Source organism: Oryza brachyantha, chromosome 9 (assembly GCF_000231095.2).
Source record: "Oryza brachyantha chromosome 9, ObraRS2, whole genome shotgun sequence".
In the NCBI taxonomy this organism is placed as follows: domain Eukaryota; kingdom Viridiplantae; phylum Streptophyta; class Magnoliopsida; order Poales; family Poaceae; genus Oryza; species Oryza brachyantha.
In genome coordinates this window covers 11,645,782-11,668,478 of record NC_023171.2, presented here as the reverse complement: position 1 = coordinate 11,668,478, position 22,697 = coordinate 11,645,782, and the positions used below count along the sequence as shown (strand labels likewise).

The window sequence follows — 22,697 nt, the reverse complement described above, 5'->3', positions numbered from 1 at the left end:
GAACTCGCACTCATCGATGATATTTTTCTTACAAGTAAATATTTGTTAATGTTATTTATTAGATTTTCTCTTATAGTAATAAATAAAAAAACAGCGCGATAAATCTGCAAAGGATGAGTTTCCCCCGCCCACGCAGGTAGGCTCGCAACTAACCCTGCCCGACAGCCCGAGCGCGGCGCAAGGTGGCGTGGCGAGGAGGCAGCCCGCAGCCCTGCCTGCGGCGCGCACGAGCCGCTACAGTGCGCGCAGCAGGCTTCCCCACGCCGGAATTAATCCCCTCGCGGCCTCGCCCGCGTGGTCCCCGTCGCGCTCGGCCATGCCATCGCTGCCGCGATCGCAACCCGCGCCCCCGGCCGCATATAGCAACTGCCGCGGCCACGTTCACGCCGCGCGCGTTCCTGGCAAACCCCGGAGCAAAAAAAAAAAAAAAAAAGCTAGCCCCATCACGGCTATTTCTGGCTTTCAGCCATGGCAGATGGCACCGTTGCGTGAATCGTCGAGCTAGCTGTGCTCCAATGGAGAAGAAGCTAAGCTGCATCTGTTCCCACCTTCTTGTGTGCATGCAGTGCATGGTCGTACAAAACGATGCTCTCCGTGAGTTTGCTCTGACTGATTTGATCACGGTTTTTGCGTTGCTTTTTGGTAGATGTGTTCGGGGAGGTGTCGAGCCAGCCATGGAGGAGATGCGGAGGGGGGAGGCTGAGAGTGGTCGATGACAGAAGAGAGAGAGCACAACCCAGCCGCAGCGACGAACGCCGGTCGCTTCCGCGAGGGCCGTGTGCTCTCTCATCTATCTGTCATGCGTGACAAAACCTCGCCGCCCCCGTACGCCGTCGTCTCTTCTCCCTCCGGCCATGCTCACCGTGAAAACACATCAGCTGCTCTACCTGCTCGCTTCCGTCGTCGATAGGTACGTACGCCGGCGCCGGCCGGCCGGGACGATCTTGATCGGCAACCATACTGGCTGCAGGAGCTTGTTGTGTGTTGATATATCTCTCGTGATCTTATTGCACGCTGCGAACCCCGAACGTACGCCGCCGTCGCGCTGGAAAGGATTCTCCGGCACGTCGACGGCCGGCGATCGCCGGGTCGCGGATGAGGCGGCGGCGAACAGGTGCAGCGCCGGAGCAAGCGACGAGCCGACGACCATAGTTAACGTTGGAACAGGTATGGGCGTATGGCTATTTCGTCTTCCTGAAAACTGGGAGACATGCAAGGAGTATCCTTTTCGCTTACCTTTTGATCTTCTACTTGTACTTCATTTTTTTTTATTTGGCGCTGATGACTTTTAAATCTATGTTTAACCATTCATCTTATTTAAAAATTTATATAATTATTAATTAATTTATTACTTTAGACACTTCATGTATAACTTATAGTTTTATATATTTGAAAAAAAAAGGATAATTAAAAGTTATCAACATCAAATGAAGAAAAATAGAGAGAGTATTTTCCAAAGGAGATCGGATGAACGAAATTGGACTGTTTTTTTTTCTCAAAAGAACAGCAACGGTTGGTTAGACCCCAGCTCCAATCACATATTCCTTAACTCCAATAATTTCGCTTCCAAAATGAGTTAACTTCGGTTCACATGTAGACATTTGAGGAGAGCCAAATCTGTACCACAATCAGGGGGGGGGGGGTGTTTGGCAAAAACCAAATAATTTATAAATAAAATTTTTATATACGTATTTTTATCGATCTAAAAGTTAAAACTGAAAAATAGACTTCAACGAAAAAACCTTAAATCAACTCAAAATTTAAGGTTGAAAATTCAAATTTTAGCTTTTAAGAATAAACAAAAGCGAAAAGATATCTCGGTCACTTTGCAGTCTGATTTATATCCATAATCTCGGTAATTAATATACTGCCCAGAAAGGTCTTTATAAACTTAACTCGGGTGGTACAAATTGTTGATGCCCAAATATGTATACAAATGTGGCAACAAATGTTCTGCTACATTCTACTCCAAATAAAAAAAAATGTTCTGCTGCATTGATAAATTTTCTAGCATACAGGAAAATGACGTCCAAGCATATGCACAACTTCTGATGATGTAATTTGGCAACGACGTATTGCCAATAGCCCGTCAAATGGGAACTTCACCTGAAGCCACGTTGTGGAGTGTGGACTGGAAGAACTGTGGAGAATAGGCAAGGAAAAGAATTCAGCAGCAGCAATAACTGAAAAAAATTTATTGATAGACACAGATGAGCTGGAGGTTACCATAAGATAAGTTGAAGGAGCACTTCTGTGCAAAAATTTCTCTAGGGTCTAAAGTATGATTGGCCAATAAGAGCTTATCCAAGTTTTCTTTCCTGCAAATCAGACAACTTTGTTATAGCAAAACTCGAGGACCAGTACTTCATTATGATAACAGAAGATAAAAGAAGTATGCAAGTTATTGCAACAAACATGACAAAAGATTCATACCCTGTGTCCACCATAGCAACAATATGCTAATCAGTATTAGAATAGAATAGACGTTTTAACAATTATGTAAAGGAGCTGCCCATAATCACTTCACATTGAGCTCAAAAGACTATCCATGTAATCTGCGCTATAATACAAAAGCTACATTTCATCCACAAGTAATGTATGAAATCTTTGGCATAATACGGAAGCCATATTTGTTTCCACAAGTAGTAAGCGTTCACATTAGACATCAGTGCGTCAATTCAGACAACTTTTTCTCAAAGAATGGCTGCAACTTTGAATAGGTGATTTGATAAGGTGGATACATACCGAGCCCATGAAGGAATAAATTTCCTTTTACGTCTTGATTCTTCTTCATGTTCAAAATCATCATCTTCCTCATCAGAATCCTTATATGGAGACATTTGATATGGCTGAAATAAGTTTCAGTAACAACACAGAATTAATTCAGTGTTACAACTACTGTTGAGACCACAACAAAAGCTATGAAGAGCAAACAGGTCAGCTTGGCAATGTTTGTTGTTTTGCTCCATCTGCAATAAAACTATTGGTTTGTGTAATCCAGATATTTTGCCCGCATTCTAAGGCTTATGAATTATGACTTCAGTTATGTAGCAATATAAAATGATCGCTACCAATGCATAAAGATTTGGTGTTATGCCCCTCGTCTCAACAAAGTTAAATAAACAGTTGGTACCTCCTCAAGACTGTTTGGAATACTTGTCGTAGCATGAGATCCAATACTTGCAGGTCTCTCATCTACTACCACACCCTTCTCGTTGTTACAATTAGTGGTCCTATATTCAAGAGCAGGTGCAGTAGTTCTTCCATCAGGTTTAACTTGGACCTTTACAGCATCAACTAAATCGTTTCTCAGCTCCTTATTATCCTGCAATAGTTAAAATATTCAATCAAAAAAAATATGCCCCACAAAAGACTGACAGAAATAAAATATTTTGCTTCTACTCACAGATGTTTTGTGATGAGCATCTTTCTCATCATTCACAGAATGCTTTTTATCCGTAGGCTGCTTCTGTTGTTTCCAAGCCTCCTCAGTGCATTTTCTTTTTCTCTCTTTTTCCTTCCTTTCTTCCTCTCCCCTTTGCCGCTTTTTAGCAGCCACATCAGCATCCCTCTTCTTCTTTTGTTCCTCTTCCTGTTTTTGCTTTAACTGTTTCTCTTGCTTCAGTCTTTCACGCTCTAGTTTTGCAGCTGCTTTGCGCATTTCACGTTCATTTTGTTTCTTTTCTTCAAGACGTTTTGCAGCTTCAGCTGCCTCAAGTGCCTTCACTCTGACATCTTTTTTCACTACAAGACAACAATCCAATTTTTGAAACCCATACATCAGCACCACCATTCAAATTATTTTTAAGCTCAAATCATCACTAACCAAATAAACAACAATATTAAAAATAGCACTTACCACATGCAGTTGTAGGTTGCAACTTTGGTTTTACGAGAGGTATAAAGGATGCCACATTTGCAACAATATTGCTCGGCTTAGATTGTTTGTCAATATTGGCTTCACTCTGATGTCCTCCATTTCTGTTATGCAGTTCTGTCCTCCTTAATCTAGGACGAAGGGAACAAGATACTTTCCCTTTTCTCTTGGTTGAAGTAGCAAGACTATCATTCGGCTTATCGCTTGCATGATCACTTATGATATCTGCAGGATGATTGAGCTCACTACCTGTATCCATGAATATTGAGGAAAGAGAGGCAGAATTTACAGTGTTTTGACATAATCCAGTGATATCTTGCAGTGCTTTTCTGCCAGATGGCAACTGATCTGAGGAATTCAAACCAACAGATCCGTGTAATATCCCTTGGTGCTCATTTTCTTCTGCGATGCTGCTATGTTCATCAATTCGGAAGCATTCTAGTTCAGGAATAGAGCCCATTTGTTCTGAACTAGATCCAGATTTAGCCGATAGTTTCCCCAGGCCATATTTTTCAACTGATGGGGTCAATGGATTGTCATTGTTCTCTTGTCTGTTGCTAGAATTTGAAGAACATGAAGCCACGACATCATACATAGAAAGGGAATCATCAAATCCCAATCCACATGGTCCAAAAATGTCGTTTATGCTTCTATCATTATTTGCACTGTATTGTTGTAGATCATCAGGGAAGGGGCATTTTATAGGCTTCCCAGACATGGTTGACAATAGCCGGTGTACACCACTTGCTGTGTTAGTGTCATAATATGAGAACTTTGAACTGAGGGTGACTAGTTTTCTGGACTCACAAAGGGCTTCAGATGTCCTTCTATCTACACTTGGGCTGTCAAATTGGATAGGAACATCAAATCGCTCAAATTCTGGCATTGTGTCATCACAGTTGATATATTCATCCCCCTCTTGCCTTGTAATAGCAGTAGCAGACAATAAACACCCTTCTGAACCATTACTTTTACATCCCCTATCAACCTCTGAACTGGAGCCATGACTTAAATTCTCATGAACCAATGCACTTGGTGCATACGCTTGATCACCATGTTGATCCGAAACACAGCTTGGAGACATAGTAGTTGAGTTCACTCTAGAATAATTTTTTGAATCTAAAATTACACTCTGAGATGCAATGTTATCTATCTGAAGAGTCATCTGCTGGTGTGCCACACTCGAATTAGCATCATTTGTGTGTTTACCTTCTAAGCAAGGATTTTCCTGACAACAAAGAGGATGATTTTTCAGTGCATTAGATTCTGACTCACTACAAAAAATAGTGAGCAGGGTGCCCAACATACTGGCTAAAGATGCTAATAAATTGATTTTAGATGAAGATGTGCAATAATATGCAAAGCTACATTACAGTTGCCCTGATATATGCTATATTTAGTCTGAAGCATTTGTAGTCATATCACTTAGGAAAAAACAAAATGGACAGGCTACATGGCTGTATATTCAAGAATTGTTAGACCAAGGTATCCAAAGATAAAGTTTAAATAATCCTACAGCCAGTCTGAGCATCACTAGTTCAGTAATTCGCTGCATATTATCTCAATAAAAGAGGACGATTGAGCCCTTCAGGTGAACTAAAATTTGTAAAATTTCAGTGCAGAAAAAAACATAACACTTGATGAACACATACCTCTTCTGTGCATGATGCCTCATTATCAATTAGGGTACCATAGCAGCTGGGCAAAGCAGTAGTTGTTTTCACAACATCTAATGTATTTTGTAATTGTCCTGGAGAAGTCCCATTTTCATTATCTAGACTACCCTTCTTGTTTCTTTCAGGAGAAGAACAGCTATTTTTATTATGGGTATTTGACACTGGTATCTTGCAGTGACTTGCAGCATTCTTCCTTACTGACTTGTCAGGAATGCACTCAGAGGATCCAAAACTTCTTAAGAAGTAATGGCCTGAAGGCTGAGACTTCCCTGAGAAACATTCCAGAGTTAACACATGACCATCAATGTCAACTTGGTGGTTCGCCGACAATGAATCTGTGTCAGGAGAGATGGATAGGGCAGTATCCGGTTGACGATTTATTCTTCTCCTTTTAGATGATGAGCCACCGTTTACTTGAACTCCATCTGCATTTGACCTCTTCTGGTCACTTGCAGCACTTCTTCCTTCTGACTGGAGCATATTGCTTCTATCATGTGACATCAAGCTCCGTAAAGAGTATTGAACAGAAGGTCGTGAAGATTTCATGTGCTTATTGTTCTCCACGGTGCATCGGTTAGCATTTATTTGAACAGCACTATCAAAAAGAGAGGTTTCTCGTTCTGTTCCTGCAAAATTAGAGATTATGTAAGCACATGCCAGAGTGACAGTTGGTACAAAAGACAACTAAAGACAATATCCTACAAGTAAAAAGCATGGTACCATCTTGTTGGGGACCTGTGCAATTCATGGCGGAATACCCACTCCTTTCTGTTATGTGCATCGCACCAGTTGAAATATTGCTCGCAACCTTTTGCCCCGTGGACTCATTCTCTCTGTAAGAAAAAACAGATGCTTCAGTCAAACCCTTCCTTTGAGAGTCGGCTACCATCTTTCCTGAATGGCAGTTGACCAAGACGGCTACCATCTTTCCTTTGAGAGTCTCACTATGTGTGCCCAGAGTGTGTCCCAAGGGAATATCCTGATCTGCAAAATTTTCATTGAGTTCCATAGGTGGTCTATCCAATAAATATTGCTCATGGAATGACGATGGTTTTTCTATGGATACAGTGCTGTCCTCAATTTCAGCACAACCATTGGAATTTTTGTTGTTCTTTTGTGATTTACAACAAGAGAGGCTCTGTCGATAAACATCACCAGAGTTAACGTGTCGAGGTGGAAGCAGATCTGGGCTTTCAGCAGCCCTATATGGGGAGCATTGGCTATTTGTATCATTTGTATCAGAATGGGAGAGGTGATCAAGACCATCCTCTTCCAAGAAACTATTTGGCAGTATTCCTAATGAAGGAGGCCCAGAACTAATATCAGCTAGCTGCACAGATCCACTGCATGGATGAGGCAAAACATGAGAATCAGTGGTTTGTTGTTCAAGAGGCTTGGAATCATGGGTGACAAGATTTCTTATTATTTCTGTATTTTCTGTGCAATGCAATGCATCTGTTTCAAGCATTGGATCGGCAACAGAAAATGCATTTGTTTCTTCCTTTTCAAGCAGTTGGCCAACCTTAGAACATTGTCCTTCCAGAGAATTAATATCAGGAATACAATATGCATTCCGTTCAACTAATGGATCACTCATGTAATCAAGTACTTTAGAGGAAATGGTCGGAGATGGGTCCACATTTCGAGAACGCGTGGTTGCAAGATCAAGACTGCTATATTGCGGGTGCTGCTTCAATGTTGCACTGTCAGGGTTTAAAAATCCTAATTCAACACCAGCAAGCGATGAGCTTCCCGTAGAACAAGGTACATGATAACAGCCGGTAGAAGATGGGCTTTCATTTAAAGGATGTGCCTCAGAAACATCAAGATGGGCACTTTCCAGTGACTGCCTCATTTTTTCGCTCGAAAATTTCATGCATACTGATTCAACACCTTCGAACTGAAGAATTTTGGGTTCAACAAATAGATGAGTTTCAGGGAGGGGATGGCATATGCTATCTGCAACTTGTGCTCTTGATGAATCTCTTGCAGAGCAGTCATCAGGAACCTTGGCATTATTGTCAGAACTGGTAATGTGATTTTCTAGAACCATCGATGGGGAACAATCTAAGCGAACTCCTTCATTTCCATTACTGCACTTTAAGAATTCAGTTGAGTTCCTCTTGTTGGCATTAAGATCATTCTCCTGGCCTAGAAAACATGATGTAGTTCCAGCATTGTTTGCACCGCCAGCACCACAAGGTTCAGAGGATGACGATTCAGTGGTACTGTTTATCCCCACACCGGCAAGCTTAGACCCCTCTGTCACGTCTTGCAAACCACCACTACTACCATTTGCAGCTTGATCCTTTTCACGTAAACGGTCCTCAATATTCCTTTGCCTCGACCTGGAACGTTGAATCCTTGAAAACATGCTGGCTTCAGCTCTATTGTTTCCAAACTCCTCGTTAAATTTAGTCTCCTTTGGCTGGACCTCTTGGTGTTGGTCAGTATCCACAGTAGTACAAGCAGTCCCTAGGTTGCTATATCCACTTGGAACTCCCACATTTCTTAAGGAAGTACTATGAACAGCTCGAGGCTGATAGCTAGTTCTATCGATTGCTGGTGTAGTAATATGGCTTCCAAGGAAAACAAACTCTGATATACTCGGTCTGCCATTCAGCTCTGCACGTAAACAAGGTATTTCAGAATTTAAACGAATTCTATAGCAAAAGTGGATAAGAACGAAAATAAACAGCATCCCCGGACAACAGGCTAAACACGATAAAGGCTCCTTCCAACTTGAGGCCTATTTGGCTATTTCCCGTTGGGAACAAGATGAGGACATCTTCTGATCTTTGCAGTTGGGGGAAATGTGGCCTTAAAGCCAATTTTAACTGCCAAGTTTTAGTAATAGCAAGCTCTAAATGTGGGCATCATGAACCCAAATCTTTCGACTGTAGCGACTAAGAATGCCAACTAGACTATAAAACATACGAATGGCCTCTTCGGTTTGGAGGATTCTCAAAGGATAACTGGAGAAATTGAACTGTCCCCTATCAAAATAATGTAAAATTCCTGAATAGGCCCGAAATGTTGGCAACGCTAAACTAAAACCAACTAATAGCTAGCGTAGGTGAGTTTAAGTCTGCTTCAGAAAATTTACCAAAAAATCCCATCGACGGCTACTTCGATTGGAAATTTGGAACCCAACCCAACGCCCTGACGAACCCGCTCGACCGGATGCGCGCGGGAGCGGAGGCGGGGGAGAGAAAGGGACAGCAACTCACCCTGCGGCGCACCGGGGCGCGACGGGAGGAGCCACGGCGGGGGGCGGCGCCCGGCGGCGAGGAGCGCGCAGGCGAGGGACTGGTCGTAGGAGTCCACCTGCTGCCGCATCTGCGCCGCCACCCAGTCCCGCCGCTCGAACACCTGCATGAACAGCTCCTCCATGGCGCTCGCTCCGCTCCGAGGCCCCGGTGGGTGGGTGGGGTGGCTGTCTAGGGTTTGGGCATCAAGGGAGGCGGATCCTTGAGGGTGGGTAGGAACGGCTAGACGACGGCGTAGGGGGAGGGGGAGGGGGAGTGCTCGAAATTTTGAATTTGGGGAGGAGGGCGACGAGGGCGAGAGATCTGGCGAACCGAACCCGGGCGGTGAGCCGGTGATGTTACCGCTGCGGCGGAGGACGATGCTGATGCCGATGCGGGAATTGATCGGACGGCCAGGATCTCTGCGTACGCTCGGCTGTTCCGTTGACCCACCTGATTCGGTGATGCTGCCCCCTGAGTGTCACCGAGAGTATCGTGGGACATATCATCGAATCATCGAGAGTGTCGTGGGACAATATCATCGAATCCGAGACAAAGTGCTATAAACCAAAAATACTAATGGACGAACACCCGCAACCGCTAACCCGCACGAACATTTTACGTGTACATAATTTATATATATATATATTACATATACACGTATTTTATATACGATTTTAGTCTATAATATTTGTAGATGCAACCTTTTAAAATGGTATTTTTAAAGTAGATATTTTTTCTACCATATACTTTATATGCTATATTTGTTTCTAGGTATATATTTTCTATATATAAACTTTGTATATAAAGAGAAATATATATATATATATATGAATTATGAAAAGTTTGTATGTGTAGATTTTTTAGGCATGTAGCGATGTTCATGCATCTTAACGCACACGAATGTTTGTCTATTATTATACTTAGAAGCTACAACCTCCATCAGCTTGAAATGGACGGTCTATACTGGGTCTTTACATATAGCTCCACTTGTTCACGTGGGCCTGATCCACTAGGCCAAGACAAGAAAATGGGTCATTTGTAGCTAGCGATCTAATTCCAGTCAGCTTTTGTGGGCCTCGATAATGACGGGTGGACAAGATGGCCACCCATGGTTTCGTCGGAAGAGAGCATCCGGGATCAGCGTAGGCATTGCTAAAGTTTGGCCTACAATTGACTTAAAAAAATTATAAATAAAATATGTATACATGTATTCTTAAGAAATTTAAAATTCTAAGGTTAGAAAACAAATTGAGTGTGGCTTCGGCTTCATGAGTCAAGGCACGAAGAAGCCGAACCACAAGTCAGCGATATGGCTCTCAAGGGAAACCGCGGCAGCAACGGTAACTTCTTATCTGTCTGAGAAATCACATAGTGAGTATATTCACAGATGGTGGAGATGTATAAAAATATCATTCTACCCACCTGATCTCTCGCGACACACCAAGTGCAGCAAACCCATACCGCATCACATATGCATTTTAGAGATTTTTTTTACTAACTTTGTATATACATGCAAAATAAGATAAACTATTATATATTTTCATTTTTTTTCTCTCGGACACCACCGTACAGGAACGTCAAATTCCGAGTAACAGACACACGCACGCGGTAAACGTTGTTGCCAGTACTAGCTTCAGACATGGTGATCACTGGGCTCACTGCAACGCTTCCTGTTATCAGCTCCCCAAGTATACTGGACTTCAGATCTAATCTTGGGCATTGAAAAATATAGGGACTCGAGGGTCAAGATGAGCCAAGCACAAGGTGAACAGAAATATTCCATCTACTTGATTGTCGCCGAAAAAGTAACTTCTTTTATTTTGTCGAAGAATCACGGCATTTCGCCGGCGTTATATGTAGTTTTTTTACCGTCTTTAAAAAGTTTAAGGTATTAAAAATTTTAGTATAAAATATTAGTATCTTAGAGTACATTATACCTTGCTAAAAAATATACGGTACATTAAGATACTTTTAAAAAAGGTAAAAAAATAAAGAAGAAAGTGTATGTAGCTGGGGATTGAACCGTCTGTTAAATAATTAGACACATAATTAGACATAGGCCGCGTTCAGCCAAGAGGGTCTAAGTTAACTTATGTGTGGCACGGAAAACGTAGTAATAAATTAATATATAATTAATTAACTATAAATTATTAAAAAAATATATAATAAATTAATATAATTTCTTAAAACAACTTTCGTATAGAAAATTTTTGTAAAAAATATAACATTTAACAGTTTTAAAAACGTACGCGTGGAAAACGACGGATAAGTTAACTTAAGGGGGGCGAGAACGCGGCCACGGTCTGCCGAAAACCACGCTTACCAGTGTATTATATTCCTGTACACGATCACTTTACAGAAGAGTGTCGCCGTACGTTTGCGTGCAGAGTATATATAGGTGGTATTTAGGCCTCGTTTAGTTTCTAAATTTTTTTTCAAAAACATCACATTAAATTTTTAGACATCTAAATAAATTATTAAACGTAGATGAATCAAAAAAACTAATTGCACAGTTATGAAAGAAATCTTGAGACGAATCTTTTGAGCCTAATTAGCCCATGATTAGCCATAAGTGCTACAGTAACCAACATGTGCTAATGACGGATTAATTAGGCTCAAAAGATTCATCTCGCGGTTTCCAGGCTAGCCGTGAAATTCGTTTTTTCATTCGTGTCCGAAAACCCCTTCCGACATGCGGTCAAACATTTAACATGACACTTCTCCCAAAAATTTTCTCAATCTAAACACCACCATAGTTTCAGGGTATGTGTGAGCATCTAGCGTGGGATCAACGAGAGAATATGAGATGATACTCGAAAAGATTTTGTTCATATATTAAAGGGAGAAAAGGCCGATGCAACATCAGTGAAGGCCATTTGATTAATGAAGCTCGTGGATAATGCAGCTGTTATAGAACATATAATAGATGATTCATATATGGAGGTTAGGCTGGATGGAAAAGATGTCATTACATCTTCACACATCGCATGGCGTGCACTGATCTGAAGCAATACGATACTCATACTCTCTCTCCTTGAGGAAACGACCTATATTTTGGCACATTTCTAATATATAAATTTACTCCCTAATTTCTATTTGGTATTCCTTATTTTTCAGTTTCTATTTTTTTTAGATAATGGATAATCCGGCTTTGACTTCAAAAGAAACTACAGTCACTTATTACAGTCCGAGGTTCACACATTAGAGCAATACCAGATTGATCAAATCTCTAGACAATGAACTCTAAACATAAACAAACTAGAGAATAACAAATCAAGAAGAAATCCTGTTGCTAAATCTCCAGCTAAAATTCGCAAAGATTTGCATGATGGTAGATTCAAGCTTTCGGCATGCATCATAGATCAACTCCTTGGTATCGTCAAATTTTTGTAGTTGCGTCTAAAACCGGCACCAATATGTATTTGATATTCTTTTTTGTATTTCCACCTGGGCACGCTGCTCAGCTGGATTGCTTTTGTGTTTCTCTAGATGAGATTTTTTTTTTCATTTCGATCATATAGGTTGGGATTCACTAGAGTGCGTTTTTCTTTTTAAGTATGGGCATACTTCTTTAGGCACTGAAGTGTGTGAATTGTTGGATGTTCATACAAACGGTGGTTGGAAAAACCAGTCGCTTCGTAAACGGAAAAAAGGTAATGACTGGATCGAGTAAGATGTGTGGAACATACAAAACATGACTCAATTCTTGCCATCATGCCCATCGTTAAAAACATCACAATTACCATCGATCAATCATTCTTTCTTAAAAAACGAAAACTACAGTGCACTCATGCTGCGATCAACAACGAACCAAGTTTAATTATCCATTTTTGCTATTGATCAAACGTTTGTTTTTTTATTTTTCTATCAAACACGTGTGCAATGCATAGGAGAGGACGCGTACAGACTTTTTGACTTAGGTGCACGACTTTAAATTATCATCGAAGAGTAGTGACTAGAGGTGATTGATGGAATTAAAATTTTCAAACATTTGATCACTAGGTGGCCCATTAATTATCACATCAGAAACGAGTAAAAAAGTGGTGTTAAGTCTGATCAATTTCAAGCTTTTCTTGGATTTGATCCGAAGCTAGCTAGCTTCACCACACTGACAAATTAAAGTCGATCACGAACGCACAAAGGACATCAACAAAAGCATAATCATTCATAGAACAACAAATGAAGCACGGTTTAATGATTTGATTAGCCGCGGGCGTCCGGCGCCGGGTCGGCCGGGACGCCGTCGACGGAGGAGGAAGGGTCGGGGTCGGCGCCGGCCGCCATCGCCGACTTCACCGCCGACGACCCAACGCCCGCGAGCTCCTCCCCGGCGCCCGGCCGGACGGCATCGTCCACGACGGCGACGGCGGCGGCGGCCAGCAGCAGCAGCAGGAGCGCCGCGGCGAGGGCGAGCGGCCGGCGAGACATGTCCGGAATGCACGCACGGCACGGCACGGCACGTCGTCTTGGCGAGCGATCGACTTGCGCGCGGTGGTAGTGAGTGATCGATGCTGTGACTCTTTGCGCTGGTGGAGTGTGTCTGTGTGTGGATCGATCCATGGATGGGTGCATATATACAGGAGCGAAGAAGGCGATGGTTGGGGTGAGGTGTTCGGTGATCCGACGTCCCGATGGTCATGGATTCTCAGGATGCATGGGAATGTATGTGCAGGATTCGTCTCGATCGAGCACAGCGGGAAATAGGATCAAACGCCGGAAATGTCTTTTTTTTTTAATAGAAACACTGTACAAACGCTACACTCGTACCCGTCGGGCCATCGGTGTCCCCGGTTGCTCGAAATCCAACACGAATGATCTACTCCCTCCGTCACAAAACAAACCAATCTTTTACTTTTTACTTATTTTTTACCTATAATGTTTAACTATTTGTCTTATTAAAAAATTTACAATTGATATATTTGTTTTTATTAGATGATAAATCATTAATAGCACTTTTCAGATAAAATGGATGGTCAAACGCTTGACATAGAAACCAAAAGATTGGTTTGTTTTGGGACAGAGGGAGTACTCATCAGCGCTGATTACATTAGAGCTCATATTGGATACAGATAGGTGTCTTTGTCTCGCAACCCAACAAATCAGGCGGGAATACATGTACCACTAAAGCGAAGGGTTTTTTTTCATCCTTGAAAAGTACTTCAAGGTATCAAAAATTTGTATAAAAATTTTAGTACAAATTTTTAGTACCTCGTGATATAATGTATCTCAAGGCACTAAAAAGTGTATGGTAACTTAATATACTTTTTTGACGATGGAACTCTAAAGCGAAACCAATCAATAGAACTGAAACTGAGCCGCCAACCACTCTTTTTCTCTACCACAGAGTATCTCTTTTCTTTCTTCAACAACTCTCTCTCTCCCTCTCTTCCTCATATATTTCCGCTCTCCGAACATAAGCTGGATATGAAGATATATCGTTGTTGTTGGCTTGGAGGAGTGGGTCAGCATCGGTGGAGCACTAGAACACGTGGGGAGGCGTTGTGGCAAGGGGTTTCACGCCAGTTGACACACGCATCGGCTACAACTTGTAGCACCGTTTTGCGATCTTGCGACGGGGGAGCTTTTAACTTTTTGCCTTTTTTACTGAAAGAGTTTATTCTCTCACAAGTCTTGCGAGAGGAGAGTGATAAATTTATTGTCACTGGTATGTAAGAGTAACAAAAGGTTACTTTTTCTTGGATGGGGGGTCGTGCCATCCACCTTGGATCTAAGATATACTCCTCCTCACCGCCCTCTCCCTCGTCTCTGTCCCTACGTTATTGGATTCTATTCTTTGGGGGGAGGGGAAAGGAGAGTTTTATGTGGATATTCATTTTTATATATGTGGATGTTCCTTTGTTCTCAATATGTGGATGATATTCTGAGCGAGGGAAAGGAGCAGTAAAGCAATATGACCGATGCGATGAGCTGGTTATTTTTTACTCGTATAATCTCATATGTGTTGAGCCCCCGGTCTCTCATAGATGTACTCCTCCCATTAGTATCAGAGATTTAGCGCTGGTTCTGATCATACCCGGTGCTAATGTACTTTTACAAGTGGCACAAATAGCCTCATACGCGACAGGTTCCTAATTTAACATAGATCTACTCCCCTCATTAGTGCTAGCTAGGGATTTTAGTTTCGGTTCCATGCTCGACACTAATGTTCTTTTACACCCGACACAAATATGTTCACCCATATAAACATACCCTACTTCTATAAGCATATTAGAAGATTGGACCAATATATATATCTTAAGATCGACAGAGCTCACTACATATATCTTGATGAGTACGTCAAATGGTTGTAAAATTTATAAAAAGAAAACAGACTTCTTTCGCTCGACCAAAATTCACTTGGAAAAAAAAAAAGCCGTTAGGTTTGTTTTTGTGTGTGAGAGAGTTAGAATTTGTTGTTTGTGGAGTATTCTGATATCCATAAAAGAATATTTGGATGGTGTTTGAATAAACGAGCTAGGGACATCCAACGAGGGACCAAAAGAAATTAATAATGTCGATCATGCTAGTATTATCCTGTACACATATAAAAGCATAAAACCCATACAAAATGAACGTGTCATCGTGTAGACATCGAGCTTATTTGACGCAACAAAAACCTCGCCAGCCAACAGCGGCGAGATTGATCAACCTCGCAATTCGTATTAAGCGGTGGCGCCGCCCGCCGCCGGGTCGACCGGGACTCCGCCGATGTCGGAGCCGACCCCGAACGCGTTGGCGGCGGCCGACTTCACCGCCGACCCCGCGCTCGCTAGCTTCCCGGCTCCCGGGACGGCGCCGGCGTCGTCGCCACCGCCGGCCGCTCCTTCCGCGGCGGCGAGCGGGACGACGGCCACGTGCGCGGCCAGCAGCAGGACAGCCGCCGCGAGGAGGGCGAGCGCGCGAGACATGTCTCCTTCCGCTGCTACACGGCTTTGATTAGCTAGCTAGCTAGCTGGTGATGTACGTCGCGACCCGGCTGATTAATTAGTTCGCAATCAATGCTAGCTCCCGCGAGAGGGCGCCCGGTGGCGCGGGTGTATATATATGCTCGACGGCGAGGCCATGCAGGTCGATCGCCGGGAGCGGGAGAGGAGGAGGAGGAGCAGGAGGAGGGGGAGGGAGGGGGAACGAGCTGAGGCGTAGGTTCCGCTGCGGTGGTGGCCGCGCCCGCGCGAAACGGATTGGAAGGGCAAGGATAGGCACAGAATGCTGGAGTAATCGCTTGGCCAGTACTGGGGGCGATTGTATTGTAAATAAAAAAATATTTTTTAAATAAATCTTTTATCTATATTCTTAGCGATATAAAATCCAAGAAAAATAAAATTTGATAAAAAAATCCTAAAATCAACTCAAATTAAAATTTTGGCTTATAAATATAAACATAAGCGAAAGGATAAGAGTGATAGTGTGGGTGATGTAGTCGACATATACACCCTTCATTTTTTCTATTTGACGTCTTTAACTTTTATATCAATGTTTAACTATTCGTCTTATCTAAAAATATATTTATTAATTATTTTATGTGGTTTAATTTATTCCTGTAGAAACTTTAAACACGATTTATAATTTTACATATTTATATAAAATTTTATATAAGATGAAGTGTCAAGGATAAATCCAAAAGTCAATTAATTACATCAAATAAAAAAATGAGGGAGTACTAATATGATGTGACCATTTTTTTCTCAACAGAAATAGACACAATATGATTCTTGTGGTGTACTCACTAAAGGAACTATTCCAGTATACAGATGGCGTTCTTGTCTGCAGATTATTTTTTGGCTTTTATGCGCACACTTTTCGAACTCCTAATAGTATACTTTCGGTAAAAAATTTCTCTATAGAAGTTTATAATCTTATATTTCTAAAAAAATAAACTTTATAGTGGATAATCATAATATTTATATCATTAAATAACTATAAAAAAGATTAGATAATCTTTTATATTTTATCTTTCATATGAAAAAAGAACACAACCATGATGCTATGGTGTGGATGATGTAGTCTGAATGTATCACGTGGTTTTGTATATAACATATTCTATGCACAGGAGCTTTTCATGCACACCAATTAACAATATCGCCAAAAATTTTATAAAATTTATACATATAATTCTAATGATATTTACATGTATATAAATTCTCATATTTAAATTCATTTTATTTTAGTTGTAAAAGAACATGGTAGTTTCATGTATTGTAATGGGCCTGGCCCATATGAATGAGAATAGTTTAGGAGGATCGCTGAGGATAAAAGATTATATCATGTAGTCGTTACGCAGTGAACGTGTTGCATGCGTAGTCCATAGAGGGGGGGGGGGGACAAAGGACTCTGATTTTAGTACTAGAGATCAAACATATCAAAATTTTATCTTTTTGTTTCTCTCTATTATAATAAATTGAAGATGATACTTTATAAATGGAGGGTGTAGTCCTTTTGAAAGTATATGCGTAATTTTATAGGTTTTTTTGCTAATATTTGTTAATTGGTGTATATAAAATATGCATTGAAAAATCTATGTATATAGGATAGTTCTCCTGATGCCCCAAAATGGGCTTAGTTTTGGCCCACTAAAAATGGATCGCTGTATCGATTCTATCTAACGATTAGTTTGGGCCGTATTGAAGGTGCCCTTATAGGCGAATTATTGTCCTGTCAGGATGTTTTCCTTCGTTCCTCGTTTGGTCACCCAAGATGGGTGGTTTTTTCTCTAAAATTATGGGTGTGTTTTTTTCTGAAAAAAAAGGTCTTGTGCTTTGTATCGTGAATGTGTTCATTGTATTGGTTTAATCAAACATGCAAAGCTAGAACTATTAATATAATGCTTCATTTGTTTCATTCTGTAAGATATTTTAGTTATATCTAGATTAGTTTATTGATTAATGTATATTAATTGTATATATAATTAATTAGCATCTATATAAATCTAAATAACATTAGAATGTTTGAGACGGAAGTATGATCAATTAAATTTGAAACATACAATGATAGGTTGCAATTACAAACTAAACTATATATAGGATGAGATCATGGCGGCATTTCGTCGAGATGAAAAGCGAAAAGAGAACATGTTCATAATCATATGGCGACGACCATATTGCTTATTAGCTTGCTCCAAATCAAGCAAACGGATCGTTGACAAAAAAAAAGCCGACGCCGTCGGTCGGATCAGTTGGAGGAGTCGTCGTCGTCGCTGTCGGAGAGACCGGCGATCCCCTCGGGGCCGGGCGCGGCGGCCGGGCCGCCGGGCCCCTCCGCCGGCGAGTCGGCGGACGGGGCGTCGGCGGCCGGCGCGTCGGCGGCGGGCTCCTCCGCCTTCGCCAGCGGCGCCACCGCCATGGCGACGAAGAGGAGCGCCGCGAGGAAGAGCGCTGCGCTTGCGCGAGCCATGTGATGGATGGTGGTGGTGGTAGTGCGGCGGTACGCTGCGAGGTGGGGGCGGCCGGCTTGGTTGGTGCGTGCGTGCGTGCGAGGGTAGCTGCTGCTGCTGCTGCGGCGGCGGTGGTGCGATGATCGGCGAAGCGGGGTGGCGGGAGCGGTATATATTGGGGGGTTCGCGGGCTTTTTTTAGGCGGGAGGCGGCGGCCTCCGCCTTCCTGGCCTTTCGTGCCCGGGCGGTGGCGCGCGCTTGTAGCTAATCGCTATTTTTCCGGTGGCGATGGGGGTATGGCCGTTAGATTTCTGCCACGTGGCTGATCCTGCGGCCAGAACCGGTCGCCCGGCCGGGCATGCCGTCGCCGAGGGCTGAAGCATATAATTTCTACGACACAGCGCCCAGCCACCCAACGTCCCAGGGTGGCCCATTTCGTCCTTTTGTTCGGTTAGTTTCGGTCTGAAACCTCCCAAATCTTGTGTAAATTGGAAGGTTGTTTCTCTCGTTTCCATTTAAAATAAATTGGACAAAATGCATTTGTTAAGACTCATATAATTTTATTTAATACTCTCTTTGTCTTATACTGTAAATCATTTTATCTCAGGTTTCATTCATTGCGGAGGGAAACCCAAATTGTTGCGGAGAAAATGTGCAAATTTAAATCTCAACTTTTTGAACAATATCGCCATGGTTTGAGAAGGGACATCATGCGATTTTGGCACGATAACTGCACGATTTTGTACGATAATTGTGGCGGTTTACCATGAACAATCACGGAGAACATCACAATTCACACAATATCGTGACAAAATAACGGCGGCAGGAGCTATTATCACCGAGATAATTGTCATTTATTGCCAGACATGCTACATAATTATTTGTTTTTAATTTAACTAACTCCAAGTCAGTATGCGATTTATTTTGATTGATTCATGTCTTTTTAAAAAAGTTAAGTTCAAGAATTACATAAACTCTCACCGAGAAATTTTGTTATTCTCTACCAAACTTTTTCAACTTTTTGAACTCGCATAATATCTCCTAAGCCCTACCGCCCCAAAGTTGTCCCCTCATGATACACGTGATTTTTTGCGATAATCACATTTTCATAAATCCTGCTATTTCCATGAGAATTCCACAAGGTAGTGACCTAAAGAATAATTTTCTCTAACATAAAGTCCGAGCGATACAGTTCACTGACACGTAGAGCCCATACCCACCTGTTAGCGACACGTTCCCGTCTCACCTGCGTGGAACGAGGCTGGTGGATGACCGAAACAATCAACCGATCGGAGAAGCATGGCGCCAGTCATCAAAAGAAGGGGCCAAGAGGGGAATAGCCGAAACAGGTTGCCGCTCATTGTCTTGTCTGAAATGGACACAGTCCAAAGCGCTTTCTCGTGCCAAAAGATGCTAGGCTAGGAAGGGAATAATTCACTTTTTACCACTATTAGAAGTAGTGCTAATATATTTATCATAGAATGTACGTGTCATAAATATATTAGATGTTATTTTTAAAAATGATAAAAAGTTAAATGCCTGCTGGGGAGAGATCGCAGCACAGCACTGTAACTGACTGTGGGTGGTGCTGCCGATGTCTGTCCGGAGATCCACAGTCCTGTCAGTGCTACCATTGAAGGCTCGTTTTCGTCCCCCTCGTCGCCAGAATTTGGGCCGAAATGGAAGCGGCCTCGTGTGCTGTTTCCTCGGTAAAAAAAAAAGAACAAAACGCAACTAGGGTTAATCTTCCAGGAGTAGTAACAGATGCTTCCTGATTTCTTTATTTTTACTGTGTCCTTTTTAAAGGGGTTTTGTACTGTTGCTTTTGATGGTTGGCTTGTGTTGTTTTGACCTCTGGAGCAAGTAGGCGTGCATCCACCGACAAATGAAGCCTCACGAAATGAGCTGCAGAAGTTGCACTTGATGCAGAGTAAATTTGAGTGGCATGGGTGTGATTTGGTCGAGATGAAAGACATTCCAACAATTTAAGTGACAAATTACTCTGTTCAGAAATTGTATTAAAAAAAAGCTGAAAATTTGTTTTAAAATGAATGGTTCGTATGGGAGCAGTTCACTAGTTACTCGGAATTTTAATTGCATCAACAGATCAAAAACCAAAAATGCTGATAAGATATCAACCTCTCATAGTCTAGCAGTAATAACAATTTGACAAGTAGCAGCAGCAGACAAAGAAAGAAGAAATCTAGGGGAAAGTACTAACAAAATATTTAAGCACGCCACTAGTTCTTCCATGAAAGAAGCACAAATCTCGCAAGCACATCGATCAACACGCCATCACACCACAATCACACCAATGGATCAACAAAAAGAAACCGCAAAAAAAAAAAAAAGAAGGAAAGGCCTAAGCCAACGTGGAGGCCATGACGACGGCGGCGGCCACCGTCGCGGCGAACCACCGGACACACGACGGCGCGCCGGCCGCCGCGCTCTTGTTGGCCTCCTTCTTCTGGTCGGCCGGAGGCGAGTCGGTGGCGGCGGGGCCGGGAGCGTCGGCCACGACGGGCGCCGGGTGGTGCGCGGCCTTGCTGGCCGCCTTGGGAGCGTCCGCCGCCGGCGCGGGCGAGGGCGCCGGCGCGGGCTTGAACAGCTCCACCGGCTCGATCACCGAGTCGACGGTGAAGATGGCGACGGGGTCGGCGTCGAGCACCGTGGACTTGACCCGCGCGACGTCCTGGGAGGCGGCCGTCTTGATGGTGACGGCGTCGCCCTCGTTCTGCACCGTGAAGTTGTAGTTCTTGGCGGCGCCGTCGGTGGCGAGGGTGTTCATGACGCCGTTGTTGGACTTGAGGCTCCCCCGGGAGTAGTACACCGGCACGGCGTGGAAGAGGAGCACCTCCGCCTTGCCCTCGGCGGTGAGGTTCCTGTACCTGGGCATGAACGCCCTGACGGCGTCGTCGGTGGGGCAGAACACGGTGACGCCGCCGCCGACGGCCGACTGGTACGTGGAGGCCGCGTCGGGCGACGACGCGATCAGGTCGGCGAAGGCCTTGCACCCGCCCTTCGCCATCGCCGTCGTCACGTTGGGCGGCGCCGGCGGGGCCGCCGGCGCCTTGGCCGCCGCCCCGGCCGCCGCGGCGAGGGGCAGCAGGAGGAGGAGGACCCCGAGGAGCGCCGCGAGGCGGAGGCGGCGCATTGTGCGGGGGGTGGCCGGCGCGGAGCGGGCGGGGTGGAGTGGAGCGCGGTGCAGGTGCAGCGGTGTGCGTGCCGCGTGGGAGTGAGGGGAGTGGGCGCAGTATAGAGATTGCTGCTCACTTAAACTTGGCTGGCCGTGCAAACCGTGATGCCCCTGGGGTTCCGACGCAATTGCAGCGCTTGCCATTTTGATTTTTTTTTTTGAGAGTGAACCTTCTTTTTCCGTGGTTTTTAAATGGACATTGTTTAAAAAAACCCGAATTCATAGATTGATTTTGTGAGACGTTGGATTGAAATTAAACGGCAACTAAGGAAATCAAACAAATTAACATACAGACAACAAGCATAGATCTTACCGTAAATCTAATGGATAAAAAATTGATTGATACATTAAAAATTTTTAAACAGTTGATAAATAGTGAACCTGTAATTTTTTTTTGATTACATGGAAAATGTATACATGAATACACTCTCTTTGTATATATGAGCGACTAAACCCTGGCACACGCTTAGATGGATATAATATTCCAACGACAAATTTTTAGAGTTACTAAATAATTAGTTGCGTGTGTGTGGTATATACAGGCATTAAGATTTGATCCCAGAAGATAGATCCACTACGTGCATGGTTGTTATTGTTTTGGTGTTTCGTGAAAAAGTCAAATATCATATTTATAAATAAAAATTTAATATTCATATTTATAGCAATCTAAATACCAGGTTGAAAAATAAATTTTGGTGAAACCCCAAAATCAACTCTAAGATTAAAATTTTAAATTTTTGCTTATCAGTATAAGCATAAGCGAAAATATGTTTTTTCTTGAAATTCCTCATGTTTTATGTCTTGCTTAATTGCTCTTACACACATTTTTCTTGAAATTCCTCGTTTTTTATGTCTTGCTTAATTGCTCTTGCACTCTGCTGAATACCCTTTTTCCCAACTCATCATCTTCTATGTTCATCCTCTTTTATTTGGATCTTGTTTTGATGCGACGATGTCCTCATCTACCTGGAACCGAAAATGAAGAGGGAAAAAAAAAAGACAAGTTGATGTTCTTTTGCAGCATGCGAAGTTGCAGTCGAGAAGAATCATGGCCGGTTGATGTCCAGACGCATCATGAAATGGTCATACGGATTGCAGAGCCTGCCTGCCTAATCCCATCTTCGCTAATGGTTTGCTCTTTTCTGGGACAAAAGGAAGCTGGGGACAAATGAACACTGCACATGTAACAGTAGTTCTAGCCGCAGGGATTCTAAGGCCTTAGTTCCCAAAATTTTTCTCAAAAACATCACATCAAATTTTTAGACAACTAAATAAAGCATTAAACATAGATAAAACAAAAAACTAATTGCACAGTTATGAAAGAAAT

At 42.8% G+C, this 22,697-nt stretch overlaps 3 protein-coding genes across 3 annotated transcripts; all 3 read right to left on the bottom strand.

Moving 5' to 3' along the window:
• Positions 1 to 1,821: 1,821 nt before the first annotated feature.
• LOC102719703 lies at positions 1,822 to 8,946 on the bottom strand. The gene is made up of 9 exons (XM_040527342.1): positions 8,784 to 8,946; positions 6,274 to 8,178; positions 5,530 to 6,179; positions 3,860 to 5,105; positions 3,407 to 3,744; positions 3,134 to 3,325; positions 2,746 to 2,849; positions 2,227 to 2,318; positions 1,822 to 2,140 (listed from the first exon to the last, which is right to left on the bottom strand). The coding sequence occupies exons 1-9, from the start codon at positions 8,944 to 8,946 to the stop codon at positions 2,103 to 2,105; spliced, it is 4,728 nt and encodes a 1,575-aa protein (XP_040383276.1). The 3' UTR covers positions 1,822 to 2,102.
• A 3,899-nt stretch (positions 8,947 to 12,845) lies between these two features.
• Positions 12,846 to 13,354, bottom strand: LOC121055382. Its single transcript, XM_040527851.1, has one exon. It carries the CDS (start codon positions 13,230 to 13,232, stop codon positions 13,008 to 13,010), a length of 225 nt encoding a protein of 74 aa, XP_040383785.1. The 5' UTR covers positions 13,233 to 13,354; the 3' UTR covers positions 12,846 to 13,007.
• Positions 13,355 to 20,383: 7,029 nt separating this feature from the next.
• Positions 20,384 to 21,405, bottom strand: LOC121055357 (fasciclin-like arabinogalactan protein 1). Its single transcript, XM_040527767.1, has one exon. It carries the CDS (start codon positions 21,326 to 21,328, stop codon positions 20,537 to 20,539), a length of 792 nt encoding a protein of 263 aa, XP_040383701.1. The 5' UTR covers positions 21,329 to 21,405; the 3' UTR covers positions 20,384 to 20,536.
• Positions 21,406 to 22,697: the final 1,292 nt, after the last annotated feature.